Raw genomic sequence first — 19,458 nt, forward strand, 5'->3', positions numbered from 1 at the left:
ATGCCGTAATAAGGTACCTCTTATTTTCATTTTCCAAAAGGCTGTGGATAAATTTATTTTCGGCAAGCGAGGGGGATGTATTACGATTTGGGAGGCGGGGGTGCCCAGGGCAATGCCTGTGGAGAAGCCACCCCAAAATGTTGGGGATTTTCCAGGCCTAAACAACTCCTCATTCCCCGGCGCCGAGTTGAGCAAGTCTGAGCCCGGAGCGGAATTTTACGGCCGAGTTGGAACGGAGACGGCGGCAGAAGCGGCAGCTGCAGCGGAAGGGGTTGGCGGGGACCCACCGCCCTTCTACTTCATCCACTCGGCCCGTCCCGGTTCCTTCTCGGTCGCGCGCCCGGTCTGGCCTGGCCCGGGGCCGAAGAGCAGGCGGCTCAAGCAGCAGCGGAGCCGGGAACTCCTTCCGCATTTCCCTGGGTCTCCCACGGGCAGTGACGTGACGTGCTGACGGCTGCCCGGCCCGGGGAGCTTGGCCGCTTCCACTCAGCTCCGAGCTCGGCCCCTCCCTCCCCTTCGCGCCCGCCCGCCCGCCCCGCCGCCGCGACACTACCACCGAGATCGGCCCAGCTACGCGGAGAAAGGCCTCCCAGAGCCCGCCGCCACCGCCCGGCCTGGTAAGCAGCACGGGACAGGCCCGAGCTAGGCCCTTACCCCTGCGTGGAACCAGGCCTCGGCGCCTGCTTCGGTACAGGCCTTGAGAAGGCCGCAGCTAGGCCGCGCGGCGTTCCTTGTTGCAGGAACGGGCCGGAAGCCTTGCAGGTGGGTCGGACAGCTGTAGCACAGCTTCCAGAGAGAGAAATGCGGTGGGCTGTTGTACATTGCACAAGGAATGGGGATCAAGCATTGTTGGAGGATAGTGGAATCAGGCCTGAAACGGAGGGATCGCTGCTAGGAGGAGACAAGATGGCGGCGGCAAGGGAGGCTGAGGAAGAGTGCCGGACGCCATCTTGAATTAATCGCTTCTGGCCCCAGACAGTCCCCATTACAGGCGGGCAGGGCAGGGCGGAGACGGCGCCAGTGGGGAAAACTTGCCCCTCCCCTCTTTCCCTCCCTTTCTTGTGCCCAGTTGTCCTGCTCGGCTACTCCCGAGCCCTGCATACTTTAGTCCCGCCACATTCTTCCTTTTCACCTAATATCCAGCGGGCGCAGAGGCATTTTCTGCCTATTATTATTTTGCCTTCTGGCCCTGAGTATCAGACAATGACCGACGGAACACGAGTGATTATTCAAATAGCTCCCCCTCCCAGTTATGTTGATACAGGAAGGGCTGCTTGCAGCTCCAGGTGTTCGGTTTTGTCCAGATGGTTCTGTCTTTCCGCAAAAAATAACTTCCTAACCATGAACCACCTGTCAGTGGCAACAGATACCGTGGAAAATAATAGTCTAGGACTCTAGGTCAGTTGCATTAATTAAGAAAAGCTGATTGCATGACAGGCTTGAGGGAGCAAGCCTGTCATGAGGAAGCAGTGGTTCCACAGCTGAAGCACCAGAATTAAATCCAAAATCCCACCAGAAACAAGCTTCCAAGGGCACACATGTGCAGAGAAAGTAGTCAAGGAAAGCCTATGCTCTGATAAATGTATTAGTAATTAAGTATCATAAATCCTGTGGCCTCTGTTGCTCATATGGTAATTTTAATATTAGTAATCATCAAGTGGCACATAAATACTACCACAGGATGGCTAATAATTTATAATTTGAATTATAGAGATTGAAAAGCAGCCTAGAAGGGTTTTCTCCCTGTTGTGATATATGAAGTAGGTAAATTAGATCATTATAGATTTTAAAAACCCTCAAAAGTGACCATTTTATTATTGTTTTGAAACAACACATTGCAATCACTAAACAAGCATCTGAAAAAATGTGAGACAATAACTTATAAGTAATAAAGGTTGATGCGATGAATACTAACTTGCACTAGAAAAGAAAGTATTACTCAAGACTTCTACAGAAGATACACAATTTAGGCAGGAAAGCAAAGATGTAGAATGTATTTATGGGAATGCTTATTTCAAGCATAAAATGAATGGAAGCAGGAATGTATGCCAGATACTATGGTAATACATTTTAATACACTGTATTCAGGACTCAACAATGCCAGTCAAGCAAATAAAAAGTTTTTAATTATCCAGAAGTTTTAGATATTAAAATGGATGAAATTGAAAAAATAGTTAGTACTTTAGTATCAAAATATTATAGTCCAACAAAAAATGCCATGATGCTTATGCATAGGGAGAAAAGCATGAAGTGTTAAAAAGAAGGTATTGATATTTTTTTCTGATACTATAGCAATTCTCCCATTGCTATAGGAGATAATGAAGGGACACCAACATATTAGCCATTCTTTTTATGTTTAGTCAGGAATGGGGCAAAATGTTTAAGCCTCAAGTGTATGATAATTTTTCCCCAATGCCAGCTTGATTGCAATATATATGCCATGTGCTAGTCTGGTACACTTATTAAAAGTCTCTGCAAAACACATTTGTTTTAATTTTATAGATATTGTGACTGATGAGATTTAAAGGCCATGGATGAGGATGGGCTTGATGGGCCACATGACCCACACACGTTTTTTGATCCAACAGGTATGTGAGAAAAAAACACGTAAGCTTCTTTTCCTAAACTCTATAACTATTGGGTTTTTAGTAATGAATCCAGATTACTTTTATTACCCAAGTCTGGATCTAATTTATTTAATAGTTAAACTAATTTAGAACTATTTTAGAATAGTTAAAAATCTGTTTTGAGGCTGAAAAATCTAAGGAATATTATATGTTTCAAATATTTACATATGAATAGAATAATTTATTGGCCAAGTGTGATTGGACACACCAGGAACAATATGATTATTGTTTTGTGCCAAGATTTTTTTTAATACAGGCAAGATAGCTTACTAGCTATGTAGGAAAGCAGATTATGAAATGTTTGTGAAAACTGATCGAAAAATAGGTTATCAATTATTAGCTTTTAAAATAGTTTTTTATCTTTTATCACACTAAATTATTTTGAGGAAATACCACTGGTTGCTAGCAAGCAGGAAGCAAATTATATAGAATACAGGTAGTCCTCGACTTACAACCTTTCATGTAATGACCATTTGTAGTTACAACCACACTGAAAACGTTATGATCGTTTTTCATACTTACAACAATTGCAACATCGCCACAGTCACATGATCAAAATTCAAATGATTCACAACTGTCTCATATTTATGATGGTTGCAGTGTCCTAGGATCATGGGATCATCTTTTGCGACCTTCTGAGAAGCAGAGTCAATGGAGATGCCAGATTCATTTACAACCATATTACTAATTTAACAACTGCAGTGATTCACTTTAAAACAATGGCAAGAAAGGCCATAAAATGGGCCAAAACTAACTTAACTGTCTCACTTAACAATAGGGATTTTGGTCTTATTATGGTCATAAGTTGAGGACTATCTGTATATGACTTCCATGATTTGCACCTGGGAAATGGATCAAGACAAGTAAAGCCCTTCAGATCAAATTTGTTTCTGTTAGATGATATCCCTGCTACATCATGTTAGAGATATCCCTGCTACATCATAATCAAAATTTGCTGATTTTTCCTCAACTAAGATTTATGATAATATAGAACCGATTATAATTTATATATTCCAGGAGCTGATGAAACGCATTTGAACGGAGATGAAATTGTTGTCGAAATACAGGAAACTGTATATGTATCAGATGTAGAAGATTCTGATATAGCTGTACATAATTTTGTCCCTGATGATCCAGATTCTGTAGTAATTCAAGATATCATTGAGGACGTTGTTATAGAAGATGTTCAGTGTCCAGATATCATGGAAGATACAAATGTATCTCAAACTGTTATTATTCCTGAACCAGTGCTGGACACTGATGTCACTGAAGAAGTGTCTTTGTCACACTGCAGTGTTCCAGAAGATGTTTTATCATCTGAAATTACAGCTTCAGCAATGGCAATACCTGAACATGTACTCACAAATGAATCAATACATGTACCTGATATTGAACGTATGGAACATGTTCATGACCATAATAATGTTGTAGAAGCAGAAATTGTTACAGATTCTCTTGGAGAAGATGTAGTTTCAGAAGTTTTAGTGGCAGACTGTGCTTCTGAAGCTGTAATTGATGCCAGTGGAATATCTGTGGAGCATAATGATGAAAAAAACAACTGTGAAGACTACCTGATGATTTCCTGTAAGTGTCTGGGTAAACTATTTTCAGGACTGCAGTTTAAAATACAGAATTTTTCATCCAGGCTATCCCATTGATTTTGTTCTTGGGTTTTTGCAGTGCTAATCAGTACAACATGTAGGCAGTTTTACATCCTGACATTTCATGTGTTGGGAATGTAACCAACACATTTTAACTCTATTACCATTCTACATAATAATTGAATTAGCTTCTGGTGGCCTAATATAACAATAATTTGTTTGGTAACAAAAACAGTTTTGTTGTTAAAAATAAATAATTTAAAGTTAAAATAATAAAATCAGCATCAGTATCCATGCCTATGATTTTAACATTATTTTTTTTAAAGATTTTGCAGTGAACATTCCCATTTCATTGGGATATTAGTACCACTTTAGTGGGATGGCAACAGTTTTCGATGCGCCTCAGCATATACTCATGTCAGCCATATGACCATGGTAGCATCTTTGGACAACACTGGCTCTTGGGCTAGGAAATGGAAATGAGCTCTTCCTCCCAGAGTCAGACATAACTGGATAGGGGAAGCTTTTACCTTTAACTTTCGTACTATTAAAATATCTATTTGTTGCTGCATCAATTACCTATCATTCTTTGATCATTGGGCTGCAAGCCTTGAACTAATGTACAAAATCCATCACTTAACACCTGTCATTAATTAAGATCATAATATATGTTGTTGAGACTGATAGACTACTAGTTTACACTTATTCATAGTATCTTACATTATTTAATTCCTACTGGAAATTCAGAGCTTTTTATGGATAATCCTTATATGTAAATTTTGTTATTTTTGTTTTATTTTCCATTCTTCCATCTTTAATGAATAAAGGTTATATATTATTTTAATCTATTCTTGGATTTCAATAAATTTAGTTCTAAGATGCTGTTGTTTAAGAATCTGTATAGGGATATATTAAATACATTTCTCTATTTGAATGGTTGCCAGCAGTTAAGAGCTAATTAGCAACAGTTAAAAAATTGAAGAAATGTTGATTTTTGTTTTTTTTATCAGAAAATAATAGGGGAAGTATACAATGATGAACAGTAGGTGCGTAGTGAATATGTTAGCAAAAGAAGAATGAAGTGGGAGGGTGAAATATACAGGTAATCTTCAATTTACAACCACAATTGAATCCAAAATTTCCATTGCTAAGAAAGAAGTTGTTAAGTGAATTTTGCCCCATTTTACATTTTTTCTTGCCACAGTTGTTAAGTGAAACACTACAGTTGTTAAGTTAGTAAGGTGGTTGTTAAGTGACTTTGGCTTCCCCATTGATTGCAAAGGGAGATCATATGACCCAAGGGCACTGCAAATGTCATAAATACAGGCCAGTTGCCAGGTGTCATTTTGAATTTTGATCACATGCCCATGGTGATCCCGCAATGGTTGTGTGAAAAACAGTCATGTTGTTTTTTCAGTATTGTAACTATGGCCACTAAATGAATGGTTGTAAGTCGACAACTACCTGTAACTGGTATAGGGGGGGGAAAGAACTATTTCCTAAGTTGAGAACTACTTTTTATAAATGTGTACACTGTAATTGTGTCTTAATATTTCTAGGCAAATACAGTTCTTACAAAGAAATTTATTAGTATCTGATTAACATGCAAATTTGCTGTTCCATAAGATTTGAGTTTATTGCTGAGTTCAATGTCTTTTGCAAGATAGTGATAATGTGCTTTGTTGCCTTTTTCTTAGTATTGTAGTACTATTGTTTGCCAGATGCAGAGCGTATTATAATCCTTGTTTCCTAAAAATATACTTTACTATTTTTATTGTGGAAATTATAAATATATTTGTTATGATTTGATGTGAATGCCTCTTACTATTGCGCTAGGTGAAAGTTTCTCACAGTATTAATCTTTTTCTTAGAGTCTTATCAGAAAGTTGGATATGTTTTATACTATTTGTGTAGCCTAGTCTGTCTATAAGAATATTGCAAAATAATATAAAATATAAAAATAATATAAAATAAAATAGAATAATTAACATTCAAAAATAATATAATTGTGTGTGTGTGTTAAAAATTCTATTAAGAGACATGAATAGATGATAGAAACAAGATAAGCATGATCATTCACATTTACCTATTCAAGGATTGATTTATAGATAGTTCATTGTGAAACATTGAGAGGCTTAGTGAAGAATACAAAAATGATGAGAAGTATTGAATGAGGAGCAGACTATTAGGGTTAGGGTTGGAGTTAGCATGTGTAGCATGAGTTTTAGCATGAGTAGTGAATCTTGGGAAGAAAAGAAACAAGGGAAAATAGAATGACTGCAAGAACTACAAAGCCTGCTTGTAAAACAGTAGAAAATGAATTTATTTCACAATAGAAAGAATGGAAAGTGGACATCAGGAAAAATATGGAAATGTCTTGGAAAAAATGGAAGGAATTAAGTGAAGAGTTATACTAATGAGAAGTACATGAAAGGATTATGTAATTGTGAGGTGAAAGGCTATGGATGGGAATATGTATGTATGTATAATTATTTCTGTGTAGAGAAAAACAATTGCAAAAAACGTAATAAAAATACAAGAAATGGTTATGATTAAAAGACAGAAAATGCAGACAGATTTGAAATAAAAGGTTTTGGGATTGCAGAAGTTAAACAAGAATTCTTTTAATTGGAATTAAAAATAGAAGTTATGCAATAATTTGGGATAAAACTCAAAATAAGGGAATTCTGAAAAATTTAGCAAGTATGGTGCAGCATTTTGCTGACCAGATTGGATACACACCAGATTTCTGTTTAATGGGTATTGAAAAATGTATAACATGAGAAAGAAAGTGTTTTGTAGGAATATGGAGTTAAAGGGAAAATAATAGAATACCATGGAAATAAAGTATATGTGCGAATAAATAGAAAGCTTGGCAAATAATTGATTTGCCATTGGGTTTTAATGTATAAACACATAAGAAATGCTTGTAATTTATGTCAGAGGAATGTTATTGTGATAATATTGTTGATTTTCTTGTAGTGGATGATGCTGTCAAAACAGAAGCTGACAATTCTGTTGACCTTAAATCTGAGTCAGAAAGTGATCCATGTAAAATGGATGGCATTTGCCCAGAAGTCATCAAAGTCTACATTTTCAAAGCTGATCCTGGAGAAGATGACATAGGTGAGGTTTTCTTAAATGAAAGAAAAAATTAATATTTTGATGCTTGGAGGTCTCAAGATGAAAACTGAATCCTCAAGAAATGTTCTGAGAATTTGTCATACTAAAAGCGAAAAAGAATCTTGAAACATGCTATGAATGGCATCCCTAACAACTGCACATTATATTATTATTATTTTATCGCAACAACAATTGTATCACAGCGGCCAGTTGTTTCGCCGGATTTGGCATTGGTTACTAGTCGGGCCCCACCCAGGGGCCTAGGACGTTGTAATGTATTTTCGTAATATGCGTGCAGATCCAAGCAGTGCAGTTTTTTGCATTTGATTGATGGTGATTTTGTCAATTTTTAACTGTTTTAAATGTAATTCCAATGCTTTTGGAATAGCACCCAGTGTGCCAATTACCACTGGAATTACCACTGCTGGTTTGTGCCATAGTCGTTGAATTTCGATTTTTAAGTCCTGGTATTTTGCGATTTTTTCATGTTCCTTCTCGGCGACCCTGCTATCACCTGTTATTGCGATGTCTATGATTGTGACCTTATTTTTCTCAACCAGTGTGATGTCTGGTGTATTATGCGCCAGTATTTTGTCCGTTTGTATACGGAAATCCCACAAGATCTTGACCATCTGATTTTCAGTGACTTTTTCAGGCTGATGTTCCCACCAGTTTGTTGCTGTTTTAATATTATAATTTTTGCACAAATTCCAATGGATCATTTGTGCTACTGAATTGTGCTGCAATTTATAATCAGTCTGTGTGGTTTTTTTTTACAGCAGTTATTATTATTATTATTATTATTATTACTACTACTGTATTATTCATATATAGAGCCAATTTTGTTAAAGTTCTGGCCTATACATCTCTTATGCGCAAAAGCAGACTGAGTGACTTTGGACCAGTCAATCTGTCACCCCAAATGAAATTTTGGTCATTTATCTCAATTTGTAAAAATACAGACTATGCACTTAGTCTAAGATCCAATACACATTTACTAAATTAATATAATGAAGCTTATATTTTAATAGGATTTTCATAATATCCCTCTTGTTTTACTCCATTCTTTCTAAATGTCTACTTGACAAAAGCTTCTCTTGCACCATTTAAAAATTTATGTTACTGTATTTTTGTTTTGTTTCTTGAATTTGAACCATAGTGTTTTGAAGCATATTCTTACAAATAATGTTGATAATTCTTTTTAACATAGGAGGCACAGTAGATATTGTGGAAAGTGAATCTGAAAATGACCATGGTGAAACTTTAATTAACCAAAATAGTAGTGTTCGCATTCCAAGAGAAAAAATGGTGTATATGACAGTAAATGATTCTCAGCATGAAGATGAAGATTTAAGTAAGTATGTGACCTTCATTTGAGTTAAAGGTTTTAAAGGTTTTTAAAAAATATACAAAACACATAACATGTTTTTTCTAATAGATGTTGCTGAAATTGCTGACGAAGTCTATATGGAAGTGATAGTAGGAGAGGAAGATGCAGCAGCAACTCATGAACAGCAAATTGATGACAGTGAAATCAAAAGCTTTATGCCAATAGCTTGGGCAGCAGCTTATGGTAGGTTATTACTCCCAAAAATTAACGATTACCAAGTAAGGATATTGGTTTCTGGTCCTCTGTATTCAGAAAATTGAAGTAATCTTTCTGGGATGGTGTTCAGTATTTCTGCCAGGATTTACATACAAGAGCGGGTGGGATTCAACCAGTTCAGGCAAACTGGATGCTAATTTTACATCTGGTTCCCCGAATCGGTAGTTGGAAGGACTGACTGGCCCCGCTCTGCCCATTTCAGGAGTCTCCACGCAGCCTGTTCATCATGCTAGGTAAGTGCAGGGCCCACGTGGAGGCTCTGGGAGGGTGAAAAACGGGCCTCCTGGAAGTCTGAAAATGAGCCCATTTCCGGTCTCCAGAGGTCCTCCGGGGCCCAGGGGAGGCCATTTGTACCCTCCCGGAAGCTCAAGGCAAGACTCCAGAGCCCGGGGAGGGGGAAATACCCCCCCCCCGCCACCACATCATGGTGCAGGAGGCTTAGTAGGCCACACTCCCATGGTCACGCCCACCCAGCAACCAAGCAGAAAACCAGTTGCTAAAAATTTTTCAATCCCATCTCTGTGAGTACATATATATTATTTGATTCTTCATTGAAATGATTTATGATTTATTTGAAACTACAGGAATTAAGAAGAACATTGTAATAAGAAATCAACTCTATTTCTGTTATAGAATAGTAGTAAAAATTAAAAAAACAATGTAGTATCTCTTTTTTTTACAAAAATCTGCAATTTATTCAACCTTAGAGAGAAGGAGAGTTTTTTCAAATCTTGAGACTTGGCAGTTGTTAATTTTACTCAATATTTTGAATCAGGTAAGTAAAAATGAAGTTTACAGACCACCTATAAAATTTAGATTTTTGTAATGTTAATTATACTTTTCTTTTCATCGGAACTTCCAGCCTGGGTCCATTTTTTTTACATGCATCAATATGGAGATATTTTTATACTCTCATCCCATAAGGGTGGAGGATCGCTAGTTGACTTACAATCAGCCATATGGCAGCAATATTTACATGCATCTTCCAGTGGCCTTGGAAAAATAGACTCTGGTAATTGGATTCTATGGTGTCTGTTTGCCAAGAGCATCTATCTTTTACAGTATTCTTTCTACCTGTATGTTCGTCATGATGTGATTAAATTCATGCTGTGAATATGTATGTATAATTCTTGAGGCTCTTTCCATGGTCAGTGAGGACAGTGAGAAAGATATAGATATATATTGGCAAAAAACTACATGTGAATAATTCACTGAATAGGAGGAGGCTTGGTTTTTTAAAATCTAAATCTTACTGTCTTTGTTGACTACAAAGATATCCAAATATATTTATTAACACAAAGTGATTATTCAGACTTACCTTTTAAAAATATAAAAATCATTTTCAGAGATAGTATGTGGACTAATCCTTAGGATGCTAAATTCTGATCCACACTAGGAAATAATGATGCAGTTGAAAACCGAAATGGAACTGCAAGTGCTCTCTTGCATATAGATGAGTCTTCTGGTCTTGGAAGGCTAACAAAACAAAAGCCAAAGAAAAGGAGAAGACTGGAATCCAGACAATATCAAACAGGTAATAACTCAGCTTCTGTTTGCTTGAAAATAGAATTGGAAATGGAAATGCATTCTCCATTAGCATTTTAAAGGTACAGCCATCTATCTGCTCTCCCACATTCCTGGTGGGAGTTTTGTGTAATATTGCTGCTTTATTGGGGTTGTAGACTGGTAGACTGATTTCTTATTTAAAAGTAACATACTATCTTCAGCTTCTGTCTTGATGGATGTTTTGCATCAATATAAAGAAGCACATGTGTATACCTGTGTATATGTTTTTTTTGGAGAGTATTATCTTCAAATATGCCAGAAATGATTCATTACTTGAAAATATATCCATTCTCACAAGATTCCTTTGAGAGAATGCAGTTGTTGCAATTGCTGACATATTAAGATATTCCTTTCCACAGGGTTAATTTGTCTAATTAAGTGATATGTTGGCGCTTGACATTGCTTCCAATTATTTAAATTCTCTAAGCCATATTTCTGTTGGAAGATTTTTAATTTTGAGAGAGAAAGCTGACATACCATTGTAATTACTTCTTGACAATTAATTGATCTGAACTTAATTTGTAATTACAGCAGTGTTCAGGATGTTGGTATCCTATGTATTTCAATATGAAGCTTAAGCATGTGCTTAATTTTGCTACCAAAACTAATAGGAACTTAAAATGTGTAACTTTTGTGCAATTATGCTAGTGCTTACCAGGTATCTAGTAGACGCCATTTTTATTATTATTTTTTCTTTTTTTATTATGCAGCCATAATTATTGGGCCTGATGGCCATCCTTTGACTGTCTACCCTTGTATGATTTGTGGAAAGAAATTTAAATCCAGAGGCTTCTTGAAAAGACACATGAAAAATCACCCAGAGCACCTTCTTGCTAAGAAAAAATATCGATGCACTGATTGTGATTACACTACAAATAAAAAGTTAAGTCTGCATAATCATCTTGAGAGCCACAAGCTTACTACCAAGACTGAGAAACTAATTGAATGTGATGAATGTGGGAAAAGTTTCTCTCACGCAGGAGCTTTGTTTACACATAAGATGGTGCATAGGGACAAAGCAGCAAACAAAATGTACAAGTGCAAATTCTGTGAGTATGAAACAGCAGAACAGGGATTGCTGAATCGTCACCTTCTAGCTGTACACAGCAAAAACTTTCCTCATATTTGTGTGGAATGTGGAAAAGGATTTCGACATCCATCAGAGCTCAAGAAACACATGCGAATCCATACTGGTGAAAAGCCCTATCAATGCCAATATTGTGAGTATAGATCTGCTGACTCTTCTAACCTGAAAACTCATGTAAAGACTAGGCATAGTAAAGAAATGCCATTCAAGTGTGACATTTGTTTTCAAATATTTTCTGATACCAAAGAGCTGCAACAGCACATTCTTATGCATCAAGAAAGCAAAACACACCAGTGTCTGCACTGTGATCACAAAAGCTCAAACTCAAGTGATTTAAAAAGACATATAATTTCCGTTCACACAAAGGACTATCCCCACAAGTGTGACATGTGTGATAAAGGCTTTCATAGGCCTTCAGAACTGAAAAAACACGTTGCAGTGCACAAAGGGAAAAAGCTGCACCAGTGCAGACATTGTGACTTTAAAATTGCAGATCCATTTGTTCTGAGCCGTCATATTCTCTCAGTTCACACAAAAGATCTTCCGTTCAGATGCAAGAGGTGTAAGAAAGGATTCAAGCTGCAAATGGAACTTAAAAAACACATGAAAACACACAGTGGTAGAAAAGTTTATCAATGTGAGTACTGTGAATATAGCACTACAGATGCCTCAGGTTTCAAGCGGCATGTTATTTCCATTCATACAAAAGACTATCCTCACCGTTGTGAATTCTGTAAAAAAGGCTTTCGAAGGCCTTCAGAGAAGAATCAACACATTCTGCGGCATCATAAAGACATTGGGTTACCATGAGGATTCAAAGATAGGGATTTGGGAAGGGTGTAAAAGATTTGCTTTTTAGGCAGTCATTGTATTTTAAAGCAGATCTTACAAATGAAATACTGTGCATTTGATATAGTGCTGTATATAGATAGGAATATTGCTTCTAGTTGACTTTTATATATTTTGTTCATTAGTGTGTTCTGAATTATCTTTCGTTTGTTTAATAAATGAGGAAAGATGGCAACAATAAAGTTGCATTTAATAAAGTAAACTTTGTCTTATACTGAATTTTTCAATTACATTAATTCTCAAAATGTTTGCCTGCCATGCCAATTCAGTTTTGACATAAATTAAATTTCTAATTCACTCAAAGATGTCATATAGAGGGCTGTTCAAAAATCAGAGCAGAATTAATGTCAAAATACTGCATTGTACAATAGGATCCACTTGATTGTCCCATTGGTATTTAAGGAACTTACTACATTCATTTGAGTGGTTATTTAACTTTTTTCCAATACTGAAGTTATTTCTTTATAGTATTGAATACTTCCATAATGTAAGAAATACATTGGTTGCTGGGAGCATTTATTTTCAATAGGGTGAATTTTAAAGAAAAACTTGAGGCACTTGTTCATTAAGTATTCATTATCTGCTTCTCTGCTTTTTTTGTTCTGTATTGCAAATGTACTTGTATTTTTGAAACATATTGTTTCAGTTGTTGACAACAGATATTCAATTGACTGTTGCTAGGTTTATTCCAAATTAAATGCAGTTTTATTACAAGACTCTAACTGTATGGAATTTTTGGTTTGGTCTCATTTTTATCTACCTAGATCTTTGGACAGCTTTCAAAGATAAACCATCTGGAAAGAGAACAGGTGGAGGAATAAATAATAGAAGCAGGTCATTTTAAAGAAATATTTATTTTCTTCCAGTTTTTTAAAAAAATCTTTTTTTATTCTTTTAGGGTCACAGAATTTTCCTTACCAAAATAATTTCAGAAGGAAGGAATTAGACATTCATGCCTATGGCTATTAAGCAGTAACTTTTTAATTATTCCATAATTTCTGTCCATTTATACACTTATGGATATATGTTGAATGACCACTGTATGCTTTAAAATTATTGCTAAGTTAAACTGCTTCAGTCTGTTTCACAGTAAGTGTTTCATTAGTTTATAATAAAGCATGTTGGAAACTTGATGAATAAAACATTTCACATTTCAAGTGAAATCAAAGCTAATTTTTAAAAATATGATATTCTGATTAACTTCTCTTAGCTTGCTTTTTCTCATTTGTCCTCCCTAACTTTGGTTCCTAGAATTCATTGATCAAATGTATTGAAAGTGAACAAAAGTTTAAGCAATTTTGCCTCATGCTTTCCCATGTCTCCTCCCTCCTTTCCTTTCATCAGAAACATAAGGATTCCAAGTCATCAGTTCTATACCATATATTACATTGTCAGAGATTATAATGTGTGAACGTACATTCCTTCACATAGCTCGATATTCCCTGGGTGATTCATTTTAATATAAAATTAGAATTATAATACAAATAGTTGTGATGCAAACAAAAAGGCTTAATGTTAACATCTTATTTTGTATGAACTGTAAGATGTATGTGGAATTATGTTTGTTTCTGACTTTTTAATGTGTATGAACTGTTGCATGTTCACCAAATTTTTAGAAAACATTGGTAAAAAATTATTGCTGAGCAAGCTCTTGAGCTCTAAATCACACAGCTACAGTGTGCACATTATACTGTCATACATTAAGTGGAACATGTGAAATTGTATGGAACCAGTTAAAGCTTTTTCATTGTGATGATAACTTGCAGGGTTGAGGTCTAAAAGTACCTCAGTTTATTAAAGCAAGTGTTTTCAAGATCCAGCAGTTATCCATGGAATGTAGGTTTCTCATTTTTTTAATTGAAGTCCTACATAGATTACTTTGCACAGAAATAATTTTCAAGCTATCTATTAACTTTTGCAATATTCAGAAGTATTGCCAGAAGTATTGCCAAATTTCAGATATAAGAAATTTGGCTACTTTCTATTTCACTAATACCACCTGGAATCATAAATACATACATTGAAGCATAATTTTGGCAATGTAGAAAAAGCAATTAAGAATTTATCAGTTCAGTGGATTTTGCACAATGTGGCTATATAAAAAGCAAATGAAAACTAGTTATTGTTAATGTATTCACATTAGTTATAAACTAGTTTTATTTGATTAGCAAACACTATAAAATTGATGTTGAAGTTTCATGTTTTAAAATGGTACATTAAAAGGACGTAATATAAAGAATTGTTCTGTATAATGCTTGTGAAGTACTTGATGTCCTTCCCTCTTGTACACTATGTAAAAATTAAAAAACAAATTACATAGACTCATATATAGGGATGTGTGACGTAATGTGTACTTGATAATGTGAAAAAATAAAAATCAAATTATTTTCCTGTTAATTATATGTTTCATTTGCTATATCACTGTTTTCACCAACACACCACTTTAGCAATACAATTTTAAAATTCAGTTGTGTAATTCCATGGAGTACTGAGAGATGCCTGAAAGTGAACCTGGAAACCTTCCTTTCTTCAGGAAACCATGTTCATACAATGAAGCTGATGGTCTCACTAGCTACTCCTGTTTGGATTCAGTCAATTCCTTCCCTTGTGTGAAATGAATTGTGTCTGTGTGTAATGAAAATGATTCTGCTGCTGGGAACAATAGCTGAGGTTTCAGCTCACTCCTCTTTACAAAAAGGTGAGTATATGTTCTATTGGTCAAAATTAAACATAAGTAGAACTGTATATTACAAACTGGGCCTCCCATAGAACTATTACTACACTATTGCTTTCTGTGATTCTCATTCAGCTGCAAAGGTGAAGCAGGCTTCAATTCATCCAGGCTACTTTAGGGGCCTAGGAAGGACACACTAACAAGTTCACAGCAGCACACTGGAAGGATTTGGGTCACCTTTAAGATCCAACAATTTCTTAGGAGTGGATTCCAAGTTCAACTTGAGAAAAAAGTCTGCAGCCCTCTGCCTGCTTTGGGGTCATGCTGGCATCAAGTCATTCCTGATGATAAGTGAATCTGGCTTCAGAAGACTCAGACAGATTTATGTGTTGGATAAGTAAAAGCTGGCAATTGAAAGACAACTGGCTGCCTGTTCCTCTATCCTGTTCTCTTTTCTTATGGATATGGAAAGGGGAGGTTATATTCATATGCCTTTATATTAAACTATATAGGTAACTGGAATGGATGGTCAAACTAACATGAATGACAATTCTTCCAACTTTAAAAGGAGATGTGAAACAAACAAAATGTTACCAAAAGTCAAGGGATATTATTAGCTTTTTGATCAGATATTTAAGTACAGTCTTAGCTTTTTGTATTCCGAGTCTTACCAATAGATGGCAATGGTGTACAAGACCTGAAGGAAGTTCAATACAATGGTATATTTCCTAAAGAATAAACATAAACTGGAAGGTTTGCCAGCAAATGAAAGTTAATGCTTTTGTGCTATAGTAATGAGGGCTAGAATTTAATATTTAACTCTGGGAAATTAATTTCCCATTTTCATATTGTAGATCTATCATCTACCTATCATAATCTCTCAATCATTTATCTATGCCAATCATCCATCTGTGGGGCTCTTGCGGTTCTCTATGCTCGGTTGTTTTCTTGCAGAAGTTTCGTTAGGTAACATCGTCAGTGCTAGTAGTGAGGTTTGCTCATTTTATATATTAGTAGCTTCCCCTGTCTGTTGGTGAGAGTGATATTGGTAGTTCCTTGATTGGGGTATTGTTTGTTTCTTGATTGTTAGTCTAATGTTAACCTTGGTTTAATCTCTTCTTATTTAGATTTTGATTGCTGGTGAGGAGATTTATTTTGTTTTTTTTTTCCTTTTTAGCTTTTGGGGTTGAACGAGGACCCCAAGGACCTCACACTTATTGCTTTATTTGAGCAATTGGCACAATTATATCTTGTGTATCAGTTGTTGTCTTCTATGGATCAGGAGGCTTTATACTTGCTGAAGGGTTAGGGTTAGATTTACTCTACCACCATAAGATTGCTGTCTTTGGGGTATCTGAGGATGAGTCTTCTCCACAATGACACTTCCTCTTCTTTGGAACTGCTGACATACCACATTTTCAAAGAATCCATAGTAACATTCCTCTTCAGTAAGGGATTTAGAGATGAGTAATATCATATTGGTGTATCAGATTGATTGAATAATTGTATTAGTTGGGTTTTTAGTTGAACTTTTGTTCCAAATTTACCATATTAGTGCCTTAAATTTTTTAGAAACTCAAGAAATTGAGTGACATATGAACTGTATTAACAAATTTTTTAAATTTTAAATTTCCTCCCACCATTCCTATATCTAATTAAAAAGGTCACCAAAGTCTACAAATATTAACTGAAATTGCCACAGCAAACTGTTCATCGACAGATTATAATAATTACACAAAACACTAAGATTGATAAAATTATTCAGGGTTTGACTGTACCACTTCAAATTGCAGATGGAGGATTATGTCTCTGATCCAAATAATCATTTTTCAAAGTCATTAACAAGATCTTTTGGTTTCATTAAGTTGTTTTGAAGGGATTTTGTTAGTTCCTGTGCTACGTTGATTCCATGTAGTGATAGTACTCCAAAGACCCAGCAACCCCAGAAGAAAAAACAAGAGTCATCTACATTCTACAATGTACATTCTACATTCTACATTCTACAACATACAATTTAAGGACTGCAACAACCACTATGTAGGACAGATTGGCAGAACACATCCATGAACACCAACTGGCAGTCAAAATACATGACAAAAATTCTTTAATTTCACAACATATAGACATATTTCACCATAATTTCAACTGGAAAAATGTGACAATCCTAGACCAGGCCAAGTCCAAAAATTCCAGCAAATTTCTAGAAGCCTGGCACTTTGATAAATCAGCCATCAACAGACACATAGACATTAACAACATATATAGACTATGCAAAAGAGGCACTCAACCAGCCCAAAAGAGAAAAAGACTTCACCATCTCTCCACCAGTAATCAGCACTCAGATCAGCATAGATTAACTCCAAGGTTAATTTCTGACCAACAATCAAGTAAGTAATACCTTAATCAAGAAACTGCCAAAGAGCCATCAGTAAACAGCTGAACCAAATAATCTCTAAGACCGCCCCCACCCACACAGACAGGCAAGACACCAAAATATAAACTGACAGTAAGCAGCCCTCCTTACTAGCACTGATGATGTTACCTAGTTAGGGCAATGAAAGGTTGGCAAGAAAACAAGTTCAGAGAGCACAAGGACCCCACATTTGTGTGCATAAAGAGATTAAGTTCATAGTTTCAAGAACATTTGTTATGAATTTGAAGCTATCAAGCTCAGTTCACTAATGTCTCTATCTGAACTGTGGAACAAAAATGTGGAAGTTATTAAACTTTTTCAGACTGTCGGAAGAGTATAAAGAGATTTCAATGTTATAGCAACAAAGAAGTTGAGCATGTCGCTGAATCTGAAAAAACACACATTAAAAATAGATGTAACCTTTTCTGGTAGATGATCCAGCAACCCAGTACAAATAAGTAAGGGCACGCCAGAGCATGCACCAGCTAACGAGAATGCAGGCACTGCATATCGACATAATGAAATGCAGCAGGCATATTGGACCGCCCTGCTTGTTCCAGCAGAAAACTATTTTTAATACACAGTAAGAAAAGAACTTCTCAAAACTAGACATGGACTGAGAATGACATTATCTGTTCCTGCCCTCCTCAAACAAGAAGTGCTTAGCTTCACCCCTGTACCAACAGGCAGCATTCCTTGTTAACAATACTGATGCAAATGACCACACATCAGGGTAGACAGTACTTTTTTTAGTTTATGGTTTAGGTTTATTGGACTTTTATGCCGCCCTTCTCTCAAAGGACTCAGGGTGGCGTACAACATAAAAACACATATTACAAAAGTTAAAAGAAAGATTAAATAGAATATCCAAAAAAAACACCAATAGACATTTACAATGAGATTTAGAAATTAAATTAAAATTAACAATTAAAATTAATAATTTATTTTATTCAGGCCAGGCCGGCTTGCTGGAAAAGCCAACTTTTTAGGGTACACCGGAAGGACCAGAGGTTGGGAATTATGCGAAGCTCCGGGGGCAGCTTATTCCAAAGGGAAGGTGCTCCCACAGAGAAGGCTCTCCCCCTGGGGGTCGCCAGCCGACACTGCCTGGCCGACAGCACCCTGAGGAGGCCAACTCTGTGGGATCATACTGGATGGTGGGAGGCTACCGGTGGCAGTAGGTGGTCTCGCAAGTACCCTGGACCTAAGCCATGGCCAGAATCTGAGGCCATATACAAAGGCACCCCAAATCTTGGCACAATGTCTTTTAGTACACACAAAATCAAGAGATCTCTAAATCCCAAATTCTGGGGAAATTGTGGGGAAATCTATTTGCCACACAGCACCTGGACGCCCTGTAGAAGGACTTCCAAAGGAAGTTTCCATCCTGTCTTTGGGTTGTTTTGTCACAACAGAGACAGGCTGCAGCAACCTGATTAACAACAGCATATGTGCCTCTAACTGCCAATCCCCGCAAACAACCTCCTCATCAATTCTTCCGGCAGGTCCCCTGGCCTCCCACTCTGTCTAAGAGCCTTGGCAAGAAAAAATGTGTTTCCTCTTGCTATTTTCAGTCATAAGCTATCTGGAATTTCTTAGTCCCATATTTATTTTGAATACAATCAATCCATCTTCTCCACTCCAGTTTATATTTCTCATCTGAATGATCCTTAAGATATGCTGATATTTTAGCCATCTCTGCTAAGTTTGTTACTTTTAATGTCCATTCTTGAAAATCTTCCTTCTTCCAGTATTGTGCCACCAACAGTCTTGCTGCCGTTATTAGGTTCAAAATCAAGTTAGTCTCTATAACAGTACTATCAGTAGTTATACCTAACAAGAATAACTGAGAGGTGAACTTTATCCTCTTTTTAAAAATATTTTGCATAATCCACCATATTTTTATCCAGAA

General features: G+C 36.5%; 1 protein-coding gene across 1 annotated transcript; it reads left to right on the plus strand.

Moving 5' to 3' along the window:
- Nucleotides 1–13,175, plus strand: ZFX (zinc finger protein X-linked). The gene is made up of 8 exons (XM_014061462.2): nucleotides 1–617; nucleotides 2,503–2,588; nucleotides 3,645–4,211; nucleotides 7,211–7,354; nucleotides 8,562–8,705; nucleotides 8,790–8,924; nucleotides 10,354–10,491; nucleotides 11,234–13,175. The coding sequence occupies exons 2-8, from the start codon at nucleotides 2,531–2,533 to the stop codon at nucleotides 12,418–12,420; spliced, it is 2,373 nt and encodes a 790-aa protein (XP_013916937.2). The 5' UTR covers nucleotides 1–617; nucleotides 2,503–2,530; the 3' UTR covers nucleotides 12,421–13,175.
- The last annotated feature ends 6,283 nt before the right edge of the window (nucleotides 13,176–19,458 follow it).

The sequence above is a fragment of the Thamnophis sirtalis genome, unplaced genomic scaffold (assembly GCF_051295495.1).
Source record: "Thamnophis sirtalis isolate CommonGarterSnake01/CBP01778 unplaced genomic scaffold, rThaSir2_p1.2 scaffold_12, whole genome shotgun sequence".
NCBI classification, from domain to species: Eukaryota; Metazoa; Chordata; class Lepidosauria; order Squamata; family Natricidae; genus Thamnophis; species Thamnophis sirtalis.